The sequence below is a fragment of the Callorhinus ursinus genome, unplaced genomic scaffold, assembly GCF_003265705.2.
Source record: "Callorhinus ursinus isolate GAN/ISIS: 27379988/994484 unplaced genomic scaffold, GSC_fseal_2.0 scaffold14, whole genome shotgun sequence".
NCBI classification, from domain to species: Eukaryota; Metazoa; Chordata; class Mammalia; order Carnivora; family Otariidae; genus Callorhinus; species Callorhinus ursinus.
In genome coordinates this window covers 9,481,156-9,499,339 of record NW_027397076.1, presented here as the reverse complement: position 1 = coordinate 9,499,339, position 18,184 = coordinate 9,481,156, and the positions used below count along the sequence as shown (strand labels likewise).

The window sequence follows — 18,184 nt, the reverse complement described above, 5'->3', positions numbered from 1 at the left end:
GGTAGAACCAAGCAGAATGGTACATCTCCAGCAAGCTCATCTCACGTTGGTCAATCTCCAGCTTCAGGAACTCATTCAGGAGGGATATTCCTGTATTGCCAACAACCTGTCCGTAATGGGTCCAAGGATGAGCTCAGGATTCAAAGCCTCCCAACAGTCTAGCTTGGGACACATCAGACCCTAACGACAACATCTATTTCTCTTTTTATTAATTTCCATGGTAATTTTCCATGAATGGAGAGGTTCATTCCTGATGTTTAACTGAAGTGCCACATCCACAAGCGGGCCTGCCCCCTAACACAGTGTTTTGGTCCCTCAGGGTCTTTGGAGCCGCCATCTTCTTAACATCAACCTTGAACATGTTCATCCCTTCTGCGGCCAGAGTGCATTACGGCTGTGTCATGTGTGTCAGAATCTTGCAAGGTCTAGTGGAGGTGGGAGATTCTTTCCTTAATGGTTTTTGCTACTGCTAAATACAGAATGGTCCTTTAGATAATTCAGCTTCTGAAGAAAACCCACTTTACTTAGTTTTCTGGTCTTCCACCTTGTCCTGCTATTTCTACTCTCCGGTTTTAACTATAATTATGAATACTTTAATTAGAATGCCTGTGTGATTACAAATGTGTACACAATAAAGGACCGTTTCATAGAATGCAGAATCTCACATGAGCCAGGAATGATCTTAGAGATAATCTAATCCAACCCCTGTCATTTAATGAATGATGAAACTGAAGCCCAAATCCTATAGTTCACATAGCAGGGGCCCTTTCCACTAAAACAATTTAAATGCATTTATTAATAAATCTGTAAATTTCCAGGGTGTAGTGTTACACAGAGATTTAACTCAGGGAATTGTTGAATCACTATATTGTACCCCTGAAATTAATATAACACTCTATATTAGCTATATGGAATTTAAAAAACTTAGTAAGAAAATAAAAATGTGAGCCTTGGAAAAAAATGTAAAAACCAGTCCTTCCTCAAGAGCAGTACAAAAACAGATGATGAGCTAAATCAGGCCATAGTTTACCAAGCCTCGATGTAGAGCATTGTTTCCCAAGCTCAGTCATTCACCTCTAACCTCCGTTGCTTCTGTCATATCCATGTACAATTTGTACTATTACTTACCTACAGTTTTTCCCTAGATCAATTCATTAAAAAAAAAAACCACACACAAAAAAGAATCTCATTTTAAGCAACAATACCTTTGAGATCATGGGTTTCATGCATCAGTTACATTATTTTCTAAAGTGTATTAGAATATATATGCACCAATTATGATAAAAAATGTGGTTTGTTGTAGCAACTCAAATCCAACTCTAGTTCTACTAGAGGGACATATATTGCATTTTGGAAAATACTGATGGGTGGAAAGAACATGTTATTAACAGCCATGAAGACCAGAATGTGGTCACTTAATGGCTCTTAGCCTCAGGTTCTGTATCTTGAAATGAGGGGATGGACCAGCTGATTGCAGAAATCCCTATCTACACCAATATTCTATAATAATATGAAATCTAAAGACCCCTTCCCCATTCCCCACCATTCTTACATTGGAACTGATATTCAAATTGTAGCATATGTGCTGTGAGTTAAAATAGCTGACACAGGCTACTTGGTATTTATGAATTGGGTACTTATCTTGTAGCCTCTCTTAAAGAAGCAGGATCCACATTTTAAACACAAACAGAAACTGAAGTGAAATCAAATAATCTATTTTCAACTGTTTTGCCAGGGTGTGACCTACCCTGCCTGCCATGGGATGTGGAGTAAGTGGGCACCACCTTTGGAGAGAAGCCGACTGGCCACAACCTCTTTTTGTGGTAAGTGTATTAGAATCATAAGTTTTACTTAGGAATGCTTTGTCTTCAAGTGAAGACCCTACTACATAGGATTTATTTTTTTCACATAACAGAAGTCCAAAGATGAGTGATTGCTGGTGTTGGTTTTACCGCTCAATGATCCATCAGGGCCTAAGCATGCTCTGACTTTCTATTCCACTGCCCTAGAAGTGATAGCTCTTTACTCTCACACTTGTTCCTCAGGTTCACAAGATGGCTGTTACAGCTCCAGGCATCAAGCCCACATTCCAGGCAGGAAGAAGTGGAAATGGTTGTCCTAACCACATCTGTTCCTTTTATCAGCAAAGCAAAAGCTTTCCAGAAACCTCTTATCAGGCTTCCACATATTTCCTTGGCTCTAATTGTGTCAGATGCTTTACCAACTGCAGAAGCAGCTAGGAATCCAAGTACTAGCTTTTCCAGCACTGTTAGCAGAGAAAGGTCAGAAAGAAGGGGTTTGAAGTGGTTGTTGAATTTGCCAACACATGATATTTGCCGAGGTCAGAAGCAGAAAGGAGAATCATCAAACCTTTCTCTCCTCTTCTTTTTACGGACAGGGAAACTGAAACTAAAGTTTAAAGTTTAGTTTCATTGAATGAAAATCAAGATCCAAGGTCACACTGGGCATAGAACGGGAGCTAGACCACCTGATCCTTTTTTTATTTTCTTTATTTATTAGAGAGAGAGAGCAGGGGCAGAGGGAGAGGGAGATGCCCCACTGAGCAGGGAGCCCTATGCGGGGCTCAATCCCAGGACCCTGGGATCATGACTGAGCAGAAGGCAGACGCTTAACAGACTGAGCCACCCAGGGGCCCCTAGACCACCTGATTCTTAATTCAGAATTTTCCTCACTACACAGAACTATGTACATATTGTCATAGAGATCTTTTAATTATTTTTTGCCATTATATTCCAGATGAAAATGGAGGTCATCCGTCTTACCTGAAAATACATTTAGTGGTCCTTAAGTAGTTTAGTGACTTGAATTCCTAGGTCACCACACTTCATCTTGTTAAGGTTGTCTTACTCCAAGTCATGTTTCTGGGACTGGCCCTCTATGTATCTCCTGAATAATCAGTGTTTGAAGGGTCTACCTAGATACCAATCAATAAGGACAGTGCCTGCTGAAACCATCAACACAGTTGTAAAATATATTTTCCAATATTTTTTTTTATGGGGAAAGGGGCCCAGGAAGATAAAAGTGATTTAGGCCATTAAAGTCACAATGGGGACTGAGCAAAATTAGGATGATCAGAATTTAGCTCTGCCTACTTTTTCAAGCTAGTATGTCTTTCCTAGGAAAAACCAACCTGTATTTCTTAGCGAAAGGCAGAAATAAAGCTTCCTCTTAATTTCTGTGAATATTTTAATTTATTTCTCCCTTGCTCTTTCTCTTTACCTCCTTGAATAATAATAATATTCTATATATAATAATAATTATTATTATTTAGAATCCCTGGGACTTTGGTGTGAAGTATTCACCAATGTGCCTATTTTATGCCTAGCTTGGAACTGCATGCACAGTTGAGATGTCTTCGCATCTTTAGCCTCTTTTGTCCTTAGAAACCATTTCTGTCCTCGTTTGTAGTTCAAGATCATCTCCACTTCCAGTACTGACCTTGTGCCAACTCTAGAACAATATTAAGATTCTGACCTTATGAATTGTCAGATCCTTGATCTTATTTTCTTTGGATGGTTTATTTATAAGGCTTTTCATTTTGATTTGCCAGCAAAGCAAGAATGACTAGCTGCCACGCCCCATTCTTAGTGTCTTTATAGCCCTTCAAGGGCTGGTTTAAGAAATGGTTGACTCTCAAGCAAAGTTACCTGATCAAAGTCATAGGCTTTATTACTTCAGCTAAGGTGTGGCCTTGGTTTGAAATATAGCCAAGGAAAAATGTCATTAGAAGGAAACCCAAATTTGAGGTTAATCCGCTCTTACACAAAAAATACTGGAGTTGGCAGGGACTTTAGGAGATACCTAGTCCACTAAGTTTTCCCAGCTAGTGAGGGCAGAACTGGGGACCCGCCCACTCCTAATGGCTGTTCCCCCTCCTTACGCCATTTAACAATCCTTGGAGGGCTCCTGTCTCCTCCACTGTCTGCCCACAGAGGGATCAAAGTGCAGTGAGCTCCCCCAGGGCAGTCTGGGTGGCACGCCCCACTGAGGTATGCTCAGGGGCTGTGGGTGTGACAGGAGATTACACTCAGCCATGTCTGGAAGGATGAGGAAGAGTTTGTCTACTAGACAGGGAAGGACAGTTTCAAGTGTAAAATTTCCTGAATGAGAGAATGCTTCCTACTATGAAGAATTAATGGGAGTTTTGGAGTGGAGGAGTTAGGAACAAATTACTAAATAGTTAACGGGTAAAGGCTCTGGATTCCTATGGACCTGGTTCCTGTCACTCACAGCTGTGTGACCTCAGGCAATTTATCTCCCCTCCCCCAGCCTTGGTTTCCCCTATAAAATGGAGATGATATTGGTACCAACACCAAGAGGTTGAAGAAGGGTTAGCTAAAATCATGGGTTGATTTTTTTTTTTAAATCAACCTCAAGAGCAGTACAATGCTCTTGAGGATTCCAGACTCTCAACATAGTAGTGGGCACACAAACAGCACCCAAAGAAGGGTTAGCTAAAATCATGGGTCTGGAATCCTCAACATAGTAGTGGGCACCCAATGCATCTTAGGTGGGGGGTTATCCCTGGACCCTCCCTGTCCGGGGCATTCCCCTAACCTTATCCCTCACTTCTAGGAAATTTGGCCCAGAGAAGTCCACCCTCTCCACACCCACAGCAGAGTCAGGCCTGCAGCTCTTTCTAAACAATATGCCTTGGAATGCTTGTCTTACTGGATTGAGGAAGTCTGGGCTGAAAAAAAATGCATTGTCATTTTGTACATTACAGTCAAGTGATAAGTTGGGGTTTGTGCAGCACGAATTATAGCTTACAAAACATCTTTACACACATAGTTTATTTAATTCTCAAAATATCTCTGTTCACAGCCTGGAGGGACTTTCAGGGAGTAATGTTTTTGATTTAGGTAATAACAATTGGGAGTTTTTAGGGCTGTGTTTCTACAGCAGATTATTATGGAGCTGTAGGGGATGGTGGAGACCCACGGCCTCCAGCCTTCGTGACCTTGTCTAGACAAGATAAATAGCAACATATAGGTAAGCATTTACAAGGTCAAGTGTTTTTACAAAGAAATAAACTTAGAAATGGGCCCATTCTGGAGGTAGGTGGAGAGAGGAGCCTTCCTGTTCATTCTGCCATCCTGGAATAGAACTATTTCCTGATTTTTTTTTTTTTTAAGTCATTCTGCCATTCTGGGATAGAACTGTTTCCTGATTTTTTAAAAGAGATCAAGACTCTAGAAAGTATGATTTTCTTAATAGTTTGAAGTCTCTCATTTAAAGACCGAGGTGATAATTCTTCTAGACTGTGAGCTCTGAAAGGCAGATCCGTTTGTTCCTTTGCTTGCTTTCTTATTTAGAATCCCTAATATTGTACCTGGTTGAATTCTTCAAATTTCTCTTAGATTTTTTTCTCATCTTTTTGTCTGATTCTTTCATGTAATTCAAAATTGCTGTGCCTGAGTAGTCTTCGTCTCATCCCTCCATGGTACCTGGATAAAGTTAAAGGGCGTCCAGTGCCCTTTCTCTCCCGGAAGCCCTATTTTAAGGTACACGGGAAGTCTGTCCCTCTGCACGGAGACATCTGGCTCTCGCTCAGTTGGATTCATCTTCATCTCCACAACAGGAACTCTAGATGGGCCGAAGAGGCCTGTGTGGCAGTAGTCAAGTTTCCTCCGTGTTTTCTTATTCTAGGTTCCTATGCGGGGGCAGTGATAGCCATGCCTCTGGCTGGGGTGTTGGTGCAGTACATTGGATGGGCCTCTGTCTTTTACATTTATGGTGAGTAATTTGACTTCATGAGTTCCCATGGAAGACTCACAGAGATGGTATTTTACTGTATAACGGGGTTGGCTAAGAATTTACTATATGAAGATAGAGATTATTAAAACAAGTTTATCATATAAATGGAATACTTGTCTGCTTAGGATTCTTTTAATGCTTATATTAAAGTTGAGTTTCTTAATGAGAACAATATTATCTTTCTTTAAATACCAGTTAACAACAACAACAACTACAACAGCAGGAAAAGCAACAAAATACTTTCTCCTAGATGAACATCATGCCATCTGGGAATATTTTGAGAATTGGAATATTTAGAGATGGAAGACAAGGAAACCATATCATTAAGCCTTTTGTCTTTTACTGCAGGCATGTTTGGGATTATTTGGTACACGTTTTGGCTATTGCAGGCCTATGAGTGCCCAGCTGCTCACCCAACAATATCCAGTGAGGAGAGGAACTACATAGAGACAAGTATAGGAGAAGGAGCCAACGTGGTTAGCCTCAGTGTAAGTATAGATGGAAAGACTTGTCTCTTCTCTATTCCTCTTCGTAATTGTGTTGTCCTCGTAAGAAAAATTATATGTCAATATAGTCACTAAAAGTCTCATGGTATTTTTACTCTCTAGAAATTTAACACACCGTGGAAAAGGTTTTTCACATCATTGCCGGTTTATGCAATCATTGTGGCAAATTTTTGCAGAAGCTGGACTTTTTATTTGCTGTTAATAAGTCAGCCTGCTTACTTTGAAGAGGTCTTTGGATTTGCAATAAGTAAGGTAAACACAGACGCTTCAGATGTTCTTGAGTTTCAAATCTCTTGCTTCTACTGAGAAAATTTCTGTATGATAAAATAATTAAATTGCTGATCAGAATTCATAACAGTTTTATGACACCTCATACCGTAGAGGTCAGACAAGTTCTACATTTTGGGCACGGTATACATAGCTATTTAATTTCTTCTTCCTAAGGATCAGAGCTGTATTAAGCTGCTTTTAAAGATTTATGTTCTATTCAATCTCAAAGTGGTTTTGAAGCTAAATTCAAGGACTGCATATTAGTAAGGATAAAAAGATTTGAAGGTAAGAGGTTTTTGTGGGTTTCCCCCCCTATTAATTACTCAGTGAGTAGCAGTAAGAGCCTTAAAGCTCATTTTGCAGACTACCCCTCACTCTGTAATGGTAGTTATACCACTAACAACCATTGCCTTGTATGGTTTACAAAGAACCTCTTTCAGTATCCCCAGCCATTGTCATTAGTTGTCTGTGTTTCAGGGAGGAAAGATGTAGATGGTGAAACATAAACCATCATCATGAAAGATGTAACCTCCTTTCTACTAGGAGAAGAACAGCGGCCTAGTAGAGGTCGATGTCTACACAGCTCCAGGTACTGTCTGAAGTGACCTTGGAGGAGCTAGTATACTCAAGTCACAGTGGTTGCCATCAATGAATGCTCACTCTGCACCAAGTGTTTGACTAGCATGTGCCGGGAGCTATGGCAGGTGCTGGGGCATCAGTGATGAATACGAGTCATGTCTGCCCTCAGGGAGCTTCCAATCTGGTGGGAGATACAGGTCTATACTTAAAATCATTCGCTCGTTCATTATTTATTACAAAATTCAGGCCCATCTGGGTCCAAGGTAATTAGATAATTAAACTTAGTGGTGGGGGGGAAGGCAAGGAATTAGGGAAGTGCATCTCTCCAAAGCAGCTAAAAATAGCTCATTGTTTCTTTTCATTCCAGGTGGGTCTCCTGTCAGCAGTCCCACACATGGTTATGACCATCATTGTGCCTATTGGAGGACAATTGGCTGATTATTTAAGAAGCAGAAAAATTTTGACCACAACGGCTGTCAGAAAAATCATGAACTGTGGAGGTACTATGGATTTCATAGGTGGCTTAAGCAGCCTTTACAGAATGGGATGAAACTGAGCTGCAGAGCATATTTTGGAGGTTATGTCTACCCATTAGAAAGGATCTTGGGGCACCTAGGGGCTCAATCTGTTGGGAGGCTGCCTCTTGATTTTGGCTCAGGTCATGATCTCAGGGTCTTGGGATCAAGCCCCATGTTGGGCTCCACGTCAGTGGGGAGTCTGCTTCTATCCCTCTTTCTCTCCCTCTGTTCCCCCCGCCCCAAGTCACTTGCGCTCTCTCTCTCAAATAAATAAATAAATCTTAAAAAAAAAAAAAGAAAAGAAAGGATCTTAAAGGCCCCTAAGTCCATCCTCCGGTAGATACTTGAGTGTCCATCACATCCCTGCCAATGGTCCTCCAGCCCATACTTGTGCAGCCTGAGATGGGACAACTTAGTTGGTAAATCAGTACACACCCCCAACTGCAGAAATGCTTCTTTCATCTACTCTTAAGCCAAAGTGAACCGAATTCCTGTGACATATCTTTATCGTTTATCCTTCCCATACATTCTCCCACACACATAATCCTTTGCTTATGTAGTTTATTCCCTAATCCCTTTCCCTTTCTACACATACAGGTTTTGGTAAGAAACACAAGAAAAATGTTTCCTCTGAATAGACTTCTTTCCTCTTAACCTTTGCTTGTGTATGGGGTACACACACACACACACACACACACACACACACACACACACACACACACATCTCATCCTCTTTTCTGTATTTAGTTCCTGTTTATGTTTTGATTTTGCAAAGACAAGGAAGCTGGGTGATTTTCCAAAAGAGGTAGGTAAAAGTAATTGTGAACCCCTGCCATGTTTATGACTGCTCACCTTTTTTAAACCTTCCACTTCTTCCTTGTCCTTTTTGTTCTTGTGTTTTAGATTAGCATTTATTGGATGCTTTCTGTGTGAGACACTAAGCGACATCTTTTATACACATTATCTTATTTAATCCTTATAACCACACTGTGGTTTACACTGAGGAAACTGGGGTAAAATGAAGTGACTTGCTCAAGTGGCAGATGCTGTGCAAGATCCCAGGTCTGTCTGAGCTCATTGCCAATGTCCCGGTCACTGCGGCGACTCCTCCTGGGGACTGGGGGGGTGGGGGGCGGTGGGCAGGGTGGGCAGGCAGGAGGCAGAGAACAGCGCCATCTATGGGTGAAAAGTTGCAACAGATATTACATTGGAAAGGAGGGAAGGGGTGGACTGTCACTCTAGATTAGACGGGTCAGGACCACTTAGAAGTGAAGATTATATGGAGGTTGCACAAGAGCAGACATGATCTGATCCCACAGTATTTCAGGTATAAAGTCTGACCAGGGAGTTTGGGAGTTGGCATCAGGTCTCCCAGCCATTTGACTACTGGACCCAGGCAGAGATGTTTGGCTCTAATTGACATGAACTTTTTTACAGGACTTTGGCAGGTGTGGACCTGCTCTCTGGCAGGTGAGAGGTGAAGCTCTGGGGCACTGGGTTTATGGTAGCTGAGGTAGACAGATTGATGCCCCCCTGAAAATATTCATGTTCTAATGCCCAGAATGTGTGCTTATGTTTCTCTACATGACAAAAGGGATTTTGTAGATGTGATTAAATTAAGGATCTTGGGATGGGGAGATTATCTTGGGTTATCTGGGCGGACCCAATGTAATCACAAGGTTCCTTCTAAGAGGGGGCAGGAGGGTCAGAGTCAGAGAAGGAGATAAGATGGTAGAGGCAAATATCAGAGTGATACAGCCACAAGCCAAGGAATGCAGACAGTCTCTAGAGCTGGAAAAAGCAAGAATGGAGTTTCCCGAGAGCCTCCAGAAGGAACACAGCTCTGCTAGCATCCTGATGTTAGCTCTCTAGGACCCATTTTGGACTTCTGACCTCCAGCACTGTATGATAGTAAGCCACTAAATTTGTGATAATTTGTTACAGAAGCAATCAGAAACTAATACAGGAGCCAAATTCCTCTCCTCTGATTATCACGTTCTGCCCCAGCTGAATAGCTGCCTCTACACCAGGCCCTGGATATCTTTTTCCATCTCTGACTTCGCTCACTCCCTTGCTCTTTACTGTGAGCTCTGCGCATCTTCACCTCTCACCCTAGTCCTCACCACATGTCCTTTCACATGGGTTCATCTTCCCTCCTGTGAAGTCGGCATCAACCTCCAGTGACTGCTCCTTCCTATGCAAACACTTGGGTGGTAACTCATCATGTACTACTTTATTGTAGCTCTTTGCAGGAAAGTGTTTTAGGCAGAAGGAATAGCATGAGCAATGGCCCTGAGGCAGGTATGAATGTGGCATGTCAGAGAGCAGAAGGAAGGAAAATCAGAATGGCTGGAGCTTAAGGAGTGAGATGGAGAGTAGTAGGAGATGGGACCAGAATGCTCGACTGGGGCCAGATCTTGGGAGGCTTTGTAGATACACACAGAGCTTGGATTTTATCTGAGATGCCCTGGGAAGCAAATAGAGGGTTTAAAACAGAGAAAGTGACATGATTTGATTTATGTTTTCAAATCTGAAGAATAGAACAAAGAACATAAAAGAGTGAAAAGAAGGGAAACCAGCTAGGAGGCTATTTCGGTTACTTTGTTGAGAGAAGATGGTGTCTTGAACTAAAGTGGTATCAATGGAGGTAGAGGGAGTGGGATGGGTTTCTAAATTATCTGAGCCTAACTTTCTTCTTTAAAATCTGAATAATGGTATGTACTTCCACGATTGTTATGAATGTTAAATGGAACAAGGTACAAATGCACCTAGCATGGGTCTAACCTATAGAAGGTTCTCTATATATGTTAATGCCTATTTCCTGTCCTGTGTTTAAGATGCTGACAAAACAGAAGTTTTTCTAAGGAGGCATTCAATAGCTATCTGCTATTCAAATGTATTTCCCATGGCCAAAAATATGCAAACTCTTAACCTGGAACTTGAAAGAAAATTCTGGATTTCAACCTCACTTGCACAACCGCTTCTCAAGCCACATGCCTTGAAGACTCTGAACATATTGTATAGGACTGTCTTGTTTATGTTTAATTTTGCCACAGTCACTTCAGCCATTGTTCCTCCATAATCGATAGTGTCGGTGTTGGGTGGCGGTGGTGAGGACTCTCAAAGATTTTAAAGTACAACGAAGTGACTGTTGAGAATAAATCTTTTTTTGTTCCAAAAGTAGAATGAAAACATAGAATCTCCCTAGTCTCTCCCATCTTTAAAAAACAAACAAAACAGCAACAACAAAAACCAACCCAAACCTGTTCACATGTCTTTTCATGTCATTTTATATGTTGAAATAGCAGGACCAGTGAGTTCTACATTGTATGTTTTATAAAATGGTTGTCCTATTTTGCTTATATATAAAGATGCTAGAGATAAATACATGGAGAGTTTTGTGCCATCACTGAAGAAGCCGGATTGATTTGGACATAATGAAGAACTTGCATGATCTTCTAGAGAATTTAGTTGGTTTCATGTTCTCTAAGAGGAAATATAGAAGACATTTCTCATCTGAGAAGGAGCACACATTTCCTAGAGTCTGTCACCTTCTTTTCTTTCCATAGGCAAGGGATGTTTGCTGCTAGAATCATTTAAAGCAAACAGATTACCTAAGACATGAAGCTCTATTCTAGTTCTTTCTCAATCAGGGCATGTTTCCAAGATCCTCAAAAACAGATGTCAAATCCTTGTACTTCCCTCTGTAGTACATGTAAAGCGTGACTGAAGTAAAAAATTCTAGTCTGGCTGAATCGGTTGCCTGTGTGAACTTTAGATTGTCTAATATGAAATGAACATTTTTCTCTGACTTTTAAGCCCTAGTTCTGTTTCTCTTGTCAGCCCTGATAGGTTCACTTGCAAGGTCTCTTGATCACTTCTGAATTTCAAGTTTTATCCTCAAGCTCCTGAAACATATAGTCCTATCTCTAGCATTTTTTCACTAGGAACCATTTAAATTCTTAAATGTTTTTTTTTTCCTCCCTTTGGAAATCTATTTGGCAAAGATCATTTTTTTTCCCTTACAGATGAACCAATGTATCATTCATAAGTTTTATTCTTCACAAAATGTCTGCATTCTGATTGCTCGGAGGAATTCATTTTTTGGTACAACTTTTGTCTAGAGTGTTAAGGAAGTGTCCCCAATAATCCTGCCCTTCCCCCCACCAGTGCAGCTGACATCTCTTCCTTCTTTCTCGTTTTACAGCCAGATGCCTTGCTATTTAAGACAGGGCATTTCTAAAGCACATATAGTTAGTATATAAAACACTAGCAATTTTCCCTTATATTTAATTTAAAATGTTGAAACAAAATTGATAATAAGTAGCAGTGGTATAAAGCCCGGAGTTGAGAAAAACCGCTTTTTCCATTTCATGTGATTCTCTTTTAAAGATTTTTTAAAAAAAGATTTTATTTATTTATTTATTTATTTATTTATTTATTTATTTATTTAGAGGGTGTGAAAGCAGGGGGAGGAGCAGAGGCAGAGGGAGAGAGAGAATCTTAAGCAGGCTCCATGCCCAGTATGGAGCCCAATGCGGGGCTCCATCTCATGACCCTGAGATCATGACCTGAGCTGAAATCAAGAGCCAGAAGCTTAACTCACTGAGCCACCCAGGCGCCCCATCATCTCTTTTAATGTACATCTAAAACAATTACTGATGCTTGCCCCGTTTCTTTGAGAGTTTTGAGAAAACGAGCTCAGAAGTTAAGCAATTTACCAAGGTCTACAAAAAGTGTTTTAGCTTGTATTTCAACCAAACTGTCCTGATTCTGAGTCCCATTTTCTTTCCTTTGCATTAATTCATTAAATATTATTTATTGAATGCCCACTGCATGCTAGCCAGGCTCTGCGCTATATACTCAGTATCTTTGTGGGGGAGAGAGAAACACAAATGAAAAATTGCAAAGCAATGTTGAAAAGTTCTGTAAAACGAGGAAGAAGAAAGAGATGTCAGCTTCAGGGGTGAGGGGAAGGGCAGGACTGTCAGGGACGCTTCCTAGAAGAGGCAATGTTTGAATTGGACTTCAAAGGATAGTAAGGTTTGTCCGGAAAAAAGAGATGTAAGTGGCAGGAGAAGAGTATCCCGAGCAAAGGAAGAGCCTGTGAAAATACATTAAGGGCATGTAATAAGTGTTGGGAGTAGGAAATGGCTCCTGGATCTGCTTGACTACAACAGAGGGCTTTATATGGCCTAGGAGCAGGGAAGTGAGGGCTGGCAGATGGAACAGCAGGAAAGGCTTATTATGTATGCTATACCAATAATGTGGAACCCTTGACGAAAGTTTTAAGCAAAGGGGCAATGGACTAGATTTGTGCTTTCGAGAGAGAATGGTGTGGAGAATGGGTCAGAGGAGGAAGAGATGGGGAGACCCAAAGGCGCTGTTGAAGTTGTCCAGGTGAGAGGTAATGGGACCAGGACAACACAGTGGCAGAGGAGAAAGCAGAGGTCAGATTTGATAGCCATAGATTTGTCTGTGAAACCTGAGGAAGAGTGAGAATTATCCACGGTGGTTCTGAGATTTGTACGTTTGACTTTTGTTGGCTTTTTTCTTTTTAAGATTTTATTATTTGTTTCAGAGGTACAGATCTGTGATTAAAGAGGGCACACTCTGCGTGGAGCACTGGGTGGTATGCACAAACAATGAATCATGGAACACTACAGCAAAAACTAATGATGTAATGTATGGTGATTAACATAACAATAAAAAATTTAAAGGAAAAAAACAGCTAAAAAAAGATTTTATTATTTTTTTAAGTAATCTCTATACTCAATGTGGGGCTCAAACTCACAACCCCAAGATCAAGAGTTGCATGCTCCACTGACTGAGCCCGCCAGGTGCCCCACTTTTGGTTGACCTTTGGGCTGTGCTCATGTGACAGGCACTGTATTTGATGCCTTATATACTCAATTTCAAATCTTCTAGCATCCTACAAGTTGTATTATTAGCCCCATTTTGGGGTATGAGGCTTCTAAGGGGGGGGAGTGACTTGTCCAGGGTCACATAATTCGTGATTTGTTGTGGAATCTGAGCCCTGGCTTTTGTGACTCTAAAGTCTGGGTTCTAAACACAGGTGGACAGATTAATTTAGAGAGGAAGAGAGAGCATGATGGAGGTGATATGGTGGTGGTGTTCTTTGTTTAGAAGTAAAAAATAGGGGAACAGAGATTTGATTGAGTATGTAGTTTTTGAGGTAACTACAGAACAGTCGGGTGATGTCTGGAATCAGCAGTCTCCAGAATGAAGCATCAATGTCTTTCATCTCCCAGGGCACTTCATATACCTGGAAATGGCACTTATTATCATCTTTCTGTCTACTGTTGACTGAACTCGTGTGTGTGTATGTGTGTGTGTTTTGTGAGAAGGAACATCTTCATAATTTCCTCATCCTTTTTTATTGTACTGGATTCACTTATTCAGAATGAAAGGAACAAAAAGTACTTTTGTCCTGCTGTACTTCTGTGCAAATATCTCATGGCTTTTATGAGGAGGCCTGAGAGCTTGGCGAACTTCTGAAAGGGAAGAATTTTGTCTGATGCTTTACAAGAAGTGAGGTGCTGCTTTTTGTTTCAGATATTCACTATAGCTTTCTGGTCATTTCTGGCAATATATATTAGAGTGTTGTCATTTTTTTTTCTGTGAGAGGCCATCACTTATATAATCAAAGGGGGATCATTGACAGTATATAAGAGAGTTTTAGCATCTAGAAATGGCAGGGGCAACTACCCATGAAGCAACTGATAATAAGCATTCCCCATCCTAGGGACATCATTGGGACCTGCTGGAGCCATTCAGTGTTCAGAGTGCACCAGGGTATAAATTGGAAGGCTCACAGAACACCTGGGTAATGTTAACATAGTAATTAGTCATGAAGCACCCAGGTAATATTGTAAGCAATGGGCCAGAATGTAGATACTAAAAACTTAGGTCTGTGGAAATAGGAATAGATTCTTATTTGATAAATGCATGAACTGAGCTGACGGACCTGAAAACAATATATTTTTTTTCCTGCTGTTTCCATTTGCAGGTTTTGGCATGGAGGCAACTTTGCTCCTGGTGGTTGGCTTTTCCCATACCAAAGGGGTGGCCATCTCCTTTCTGGTGTTTGCTGTAGGATTTAGCGGCTTTGCTATTTCAGGTGAGGTGTCCTTTGGTTTTCCAAATCTTTTCTACAGATTCAGCGAGTCTTGGGAGGAAGGAAGGGAAAGGGAATATTGTATCACTTTCCTTTAGTAGCCAGGCCATTCCTAAGGAACAGGCTCCTGGCTAGAGAGTTTCATCATGTGGGAATGACTTTGAGGACTAGGCTTAGGAGCCCAGTCAAGCTGGAATTGTCCCTACTTCCCTGCTTTGAAAAAAGACACAAAGTGCAGTTAACCCCCCTGAGCCGTGGGCAGAGGCACAGGCACGTGTCCTGGTGAAGTGGCCCTTTCATACTGCAGGACCAGGTCATCCCACCTCAGAGAGGCTCTTGTGACATTTTCGATCCTCACCTCCAACTAGAGAATGGCTAATATTAGCTCAAAAGTCTGGTGATGTAGTCATTTGACATCATGTTATAAAATCGGAAGTTTTTTTTTTTAGAGTGGAAAGATTCTTCAGATTTTGTCTTCTCCATGGCTTTCATTTTCTCAAGAAGGAAATGCAGGTCCAGAGAGGGGATGTGACTTTCCCGACAGGTGAGAGCAGGGAGTAAGAATAATAATGATGCTAGTGAGAGCTAACCTTGACCAAGCACAGACTCTGCCTGGGACTGTTCAAAGCCCTCTGTAGAATTCTCACACTACCCAAGGCGGCATCAGTCTCCCTGTTTCACGGGAGCGGAGACCAGTCTCCTTAGGGCATGGGAAAGGCCAGCGCGCTGTCCCATCATGTTTTTGGGCTTCCGAAGCGCCCTATGAACAACTGGACGAGAAAGTAAAATTTCATTGTTCTCCTACCTTTAAACCAGACTGACACCCTGACAGTGATCACCCACTGGAAGATTTACATGGACTGTGTGTGTCACACCACTGTGAAGCAAGTAGGTAATATCACTAGTTCACGGACGAGGTACCTAAAACTCAGAACTATCAGATATTTTTCTACTGTCCTACAGTTGGTGGCAAAGGAAGAAGTAAAGTGCAGTTCTGGCTGGCTCCAAGCCTGTGCTCTTTCTACTGTTCTAGGCTGCCTGAAAGATCAGAGTAAGAATATCCCGGAACAGAAAAATATGGAGCCTCTGATAGTTTTTTCAACCACCCTAAAATAAAGCCTTGATCTTTCCAAATAAATAGAGCTGTTGGACAATGAAATTGGGGCAGGGGGAAAGTCTATTTTAAAAGTAGCATGCAGCTAAGAACCTGGGTTTGGAGGTGCATAGACCTGATTTCGAGGCCTCTGTTTACTATTTGCTATTTATAAAATAAAAATGCTAAGCTATTTAAATTCTCAAGCCCTGGTTTCCTCACCTAGCAATTGGAGAGGTATAATGGCAGCCTCACAGGGTTGTTGGGAGATGGCCATGCACTTGAGATAAATCATGCATTCACTCACATTTCCTATGAGCCAGGTGCTGTTTGCAGCAGGAGGGATGTTACAGCAGAAAAAAGTAATCAGATGGTGTCCTCATAAAGGTTACATTCTAGTAGAAATAAAGCATTTGAAACCCTTAGCCCAGAGCCAGATGCACAACAAAATTAGTAAGTATTCACAATTGTGAATTGTGTTGTTCACTTATTATTCACTTTTAGCCTAGGACTTCTCAAACTTTGATGCATGTACAAATCACCCCAGGATCTTGCCAAATGCAGATTCTGATTCAGCCCAAGATTCCACATTTCCAACAAGCTCCCCAGTGCTGCTGATGCTGCTGATCTATGTTCTATACTTTGAGTAGCAAAGAAAAAGCAATCATGACTTGTTTCCACCAGATGTGAAGCACCTTCCTCTGATAGCTCCATGAGGCAAAAAGGATTCATATCCTGTCTCCAGAGATAATGAAATATTTAGGCTCACATTGTTCCTGGATTGCCAATTATACCATGATCAGAAGGAGAGAAACCCACTATACTAAAACACAGCACCTGCCTTTTTTTTTTTTTTTTTTTTAGCACTTACTCAATGCTAGTGACTTTTGGACATGATCTCATTTAATCCTCCTGACAACCCAGTGAGAAGGATATTGCTACATCCATTTTACCAGTGAGGACACTAGGGCTTAGTGAGGTGACTTGCCCATGTAAATTTCCTGGGATTGGAAAAAAGGTTTATATGACCTAACAGAGACACTGTGGGAGGGACAAGGGCCCTGGGGGCAAGGATTGCTCAGGATCTGCTATCTACCCACTTTATAAGGAGTTCATAGGGATGCCAGGGAAGACTGGTACCATTTAGGAACTGATTAGCAATAAGAGAGCCAAGACAGGTGAGATTAGGAAGATTTAGGGATGCGTGATGCTTACTTTGAGAAATGTCCTATGTAGAGAAGACAGACTCTCCTAGCTCATGTGCATTTTTTTTTGTATCCACTACAAAAAAAGCTATGAGTATCTCAGTTTCTCAATGATTTTTTTCTCCTAAACACCAGGATTGTGCAGCTAGAAATCTAAATGGCTTTTCTCACATTAGCTGAACGCAGATGCCTAGGCTTTGTATCAGAATATAATACTCAACGATCATACTAATTGCTTCTTATCTCTGGGTTCTTTTCTAATAAAGTGTTTATCGCTTTCATCAACAGTAAGATTAATTAATCTTGCAGCTGTTTTGTATTCTGATTGTCTGCCACTTTGATCTGAAAGAGAAGGTATATTTATTACAAAAAAGATTTTCTCAAAATTCTCCCTGAATCGGAGGTAGGGAAAAACAACCAATGAGCCAGATTAGGAAAAAAAAGATTTTTTTTTAAATCCTATTTTCAGGTTCTTTGCACAAAATAGAGAATTAAAAGCAAGGCAAAGGAAAACAAAAACATGAATAAACAAAACCTACAATCCCCTGCTGTAATTTCAATGGCTCAAATGCGTAATTAAACAATTATTTTTCAAGTGCGTACTATGTACCAGACACATTGCCAGTTCAGGGAAGATAGTGGTAAACAAGACAGATGGATTACCAGCCATAAAGTACATTCATGTTGGTTTTCACTTCTATGTACCATGTCCTTAACATACATTATTTAACTTAATTCTCAAAATAATTTTATAAGAATGATTATGCCAGCTTATAGATGAAGAAGAAGAAGCAGAGAGGTTCAGAAGGTTTAAATCCTTTGTCGATGTTTGCATCTCAATTGGTGGCGCCTGGGGGCCTCAGTTGTTGGGCATCTACCTTCAGCTCACGTCATGGTCCCAGGGTCCAGGATCGAGCCCCGCATCGGGCTCCCTGCTCTGTGGGAAGCCTACTTCTCCCTCTCCCACTCCCCCTGCTTATGTTCCTTCTCTTGCTGTGTCTCTCTCTGTCAAATAAAGAAATAAAATCTTAAAAAAAAAAAAAAAAAGCTGCCAGAGACAGGTCTGTCTGACTCTAGAATGCTCCCCTGGGCAACAC

The 18,184-nt window shown here is 41.1% G+C and overlaps 1 protein-coding gene across 4 annotated transcripts in view; it reads left to right on the top strand.

Moving 5' to 3' along the window:
- SLC17A8 (solute carrier family 17 member 8) overlaps positions 1–18,184 on the top strand; it is a 46,667-nt gene that overhangs the window by 22,153 nt on the left and 6,330 nt on the right. For 3 of the 4 annotated variants that reach the window (XM_073900433.1, XM_073900432.1, XM_025882462.2), the window contains 7 exons: positions 320–434; positions 1,736–1,823; positions 5,671–5,757; positions 6,127–6,266; positions 6,387–6,536; positions 7,501–7,633; positions 14,682–14,792. In XM_073900433.1, the coding sequence (XP_073756534.1) occupies positions 320–434; positions 1,736–1,823; positions 5,671–5,757; positions 6,127–6,266; positions 6,387–6,536; positions 7,501–7,633; positions 14,682–14,792 (824 nt within the window). The remainder of the gene's footprint in view (positions 1–319; positions 435–1,735; positions 1,824–5,670; positions 5,758–6,126; positions 6,267–6,386; positions 6,537–7,500; positions 7,634–14,681; positions 14,793–18,184) is intronic. The other variant, XM_073900434.1, reaches the window with a different exon arrangement.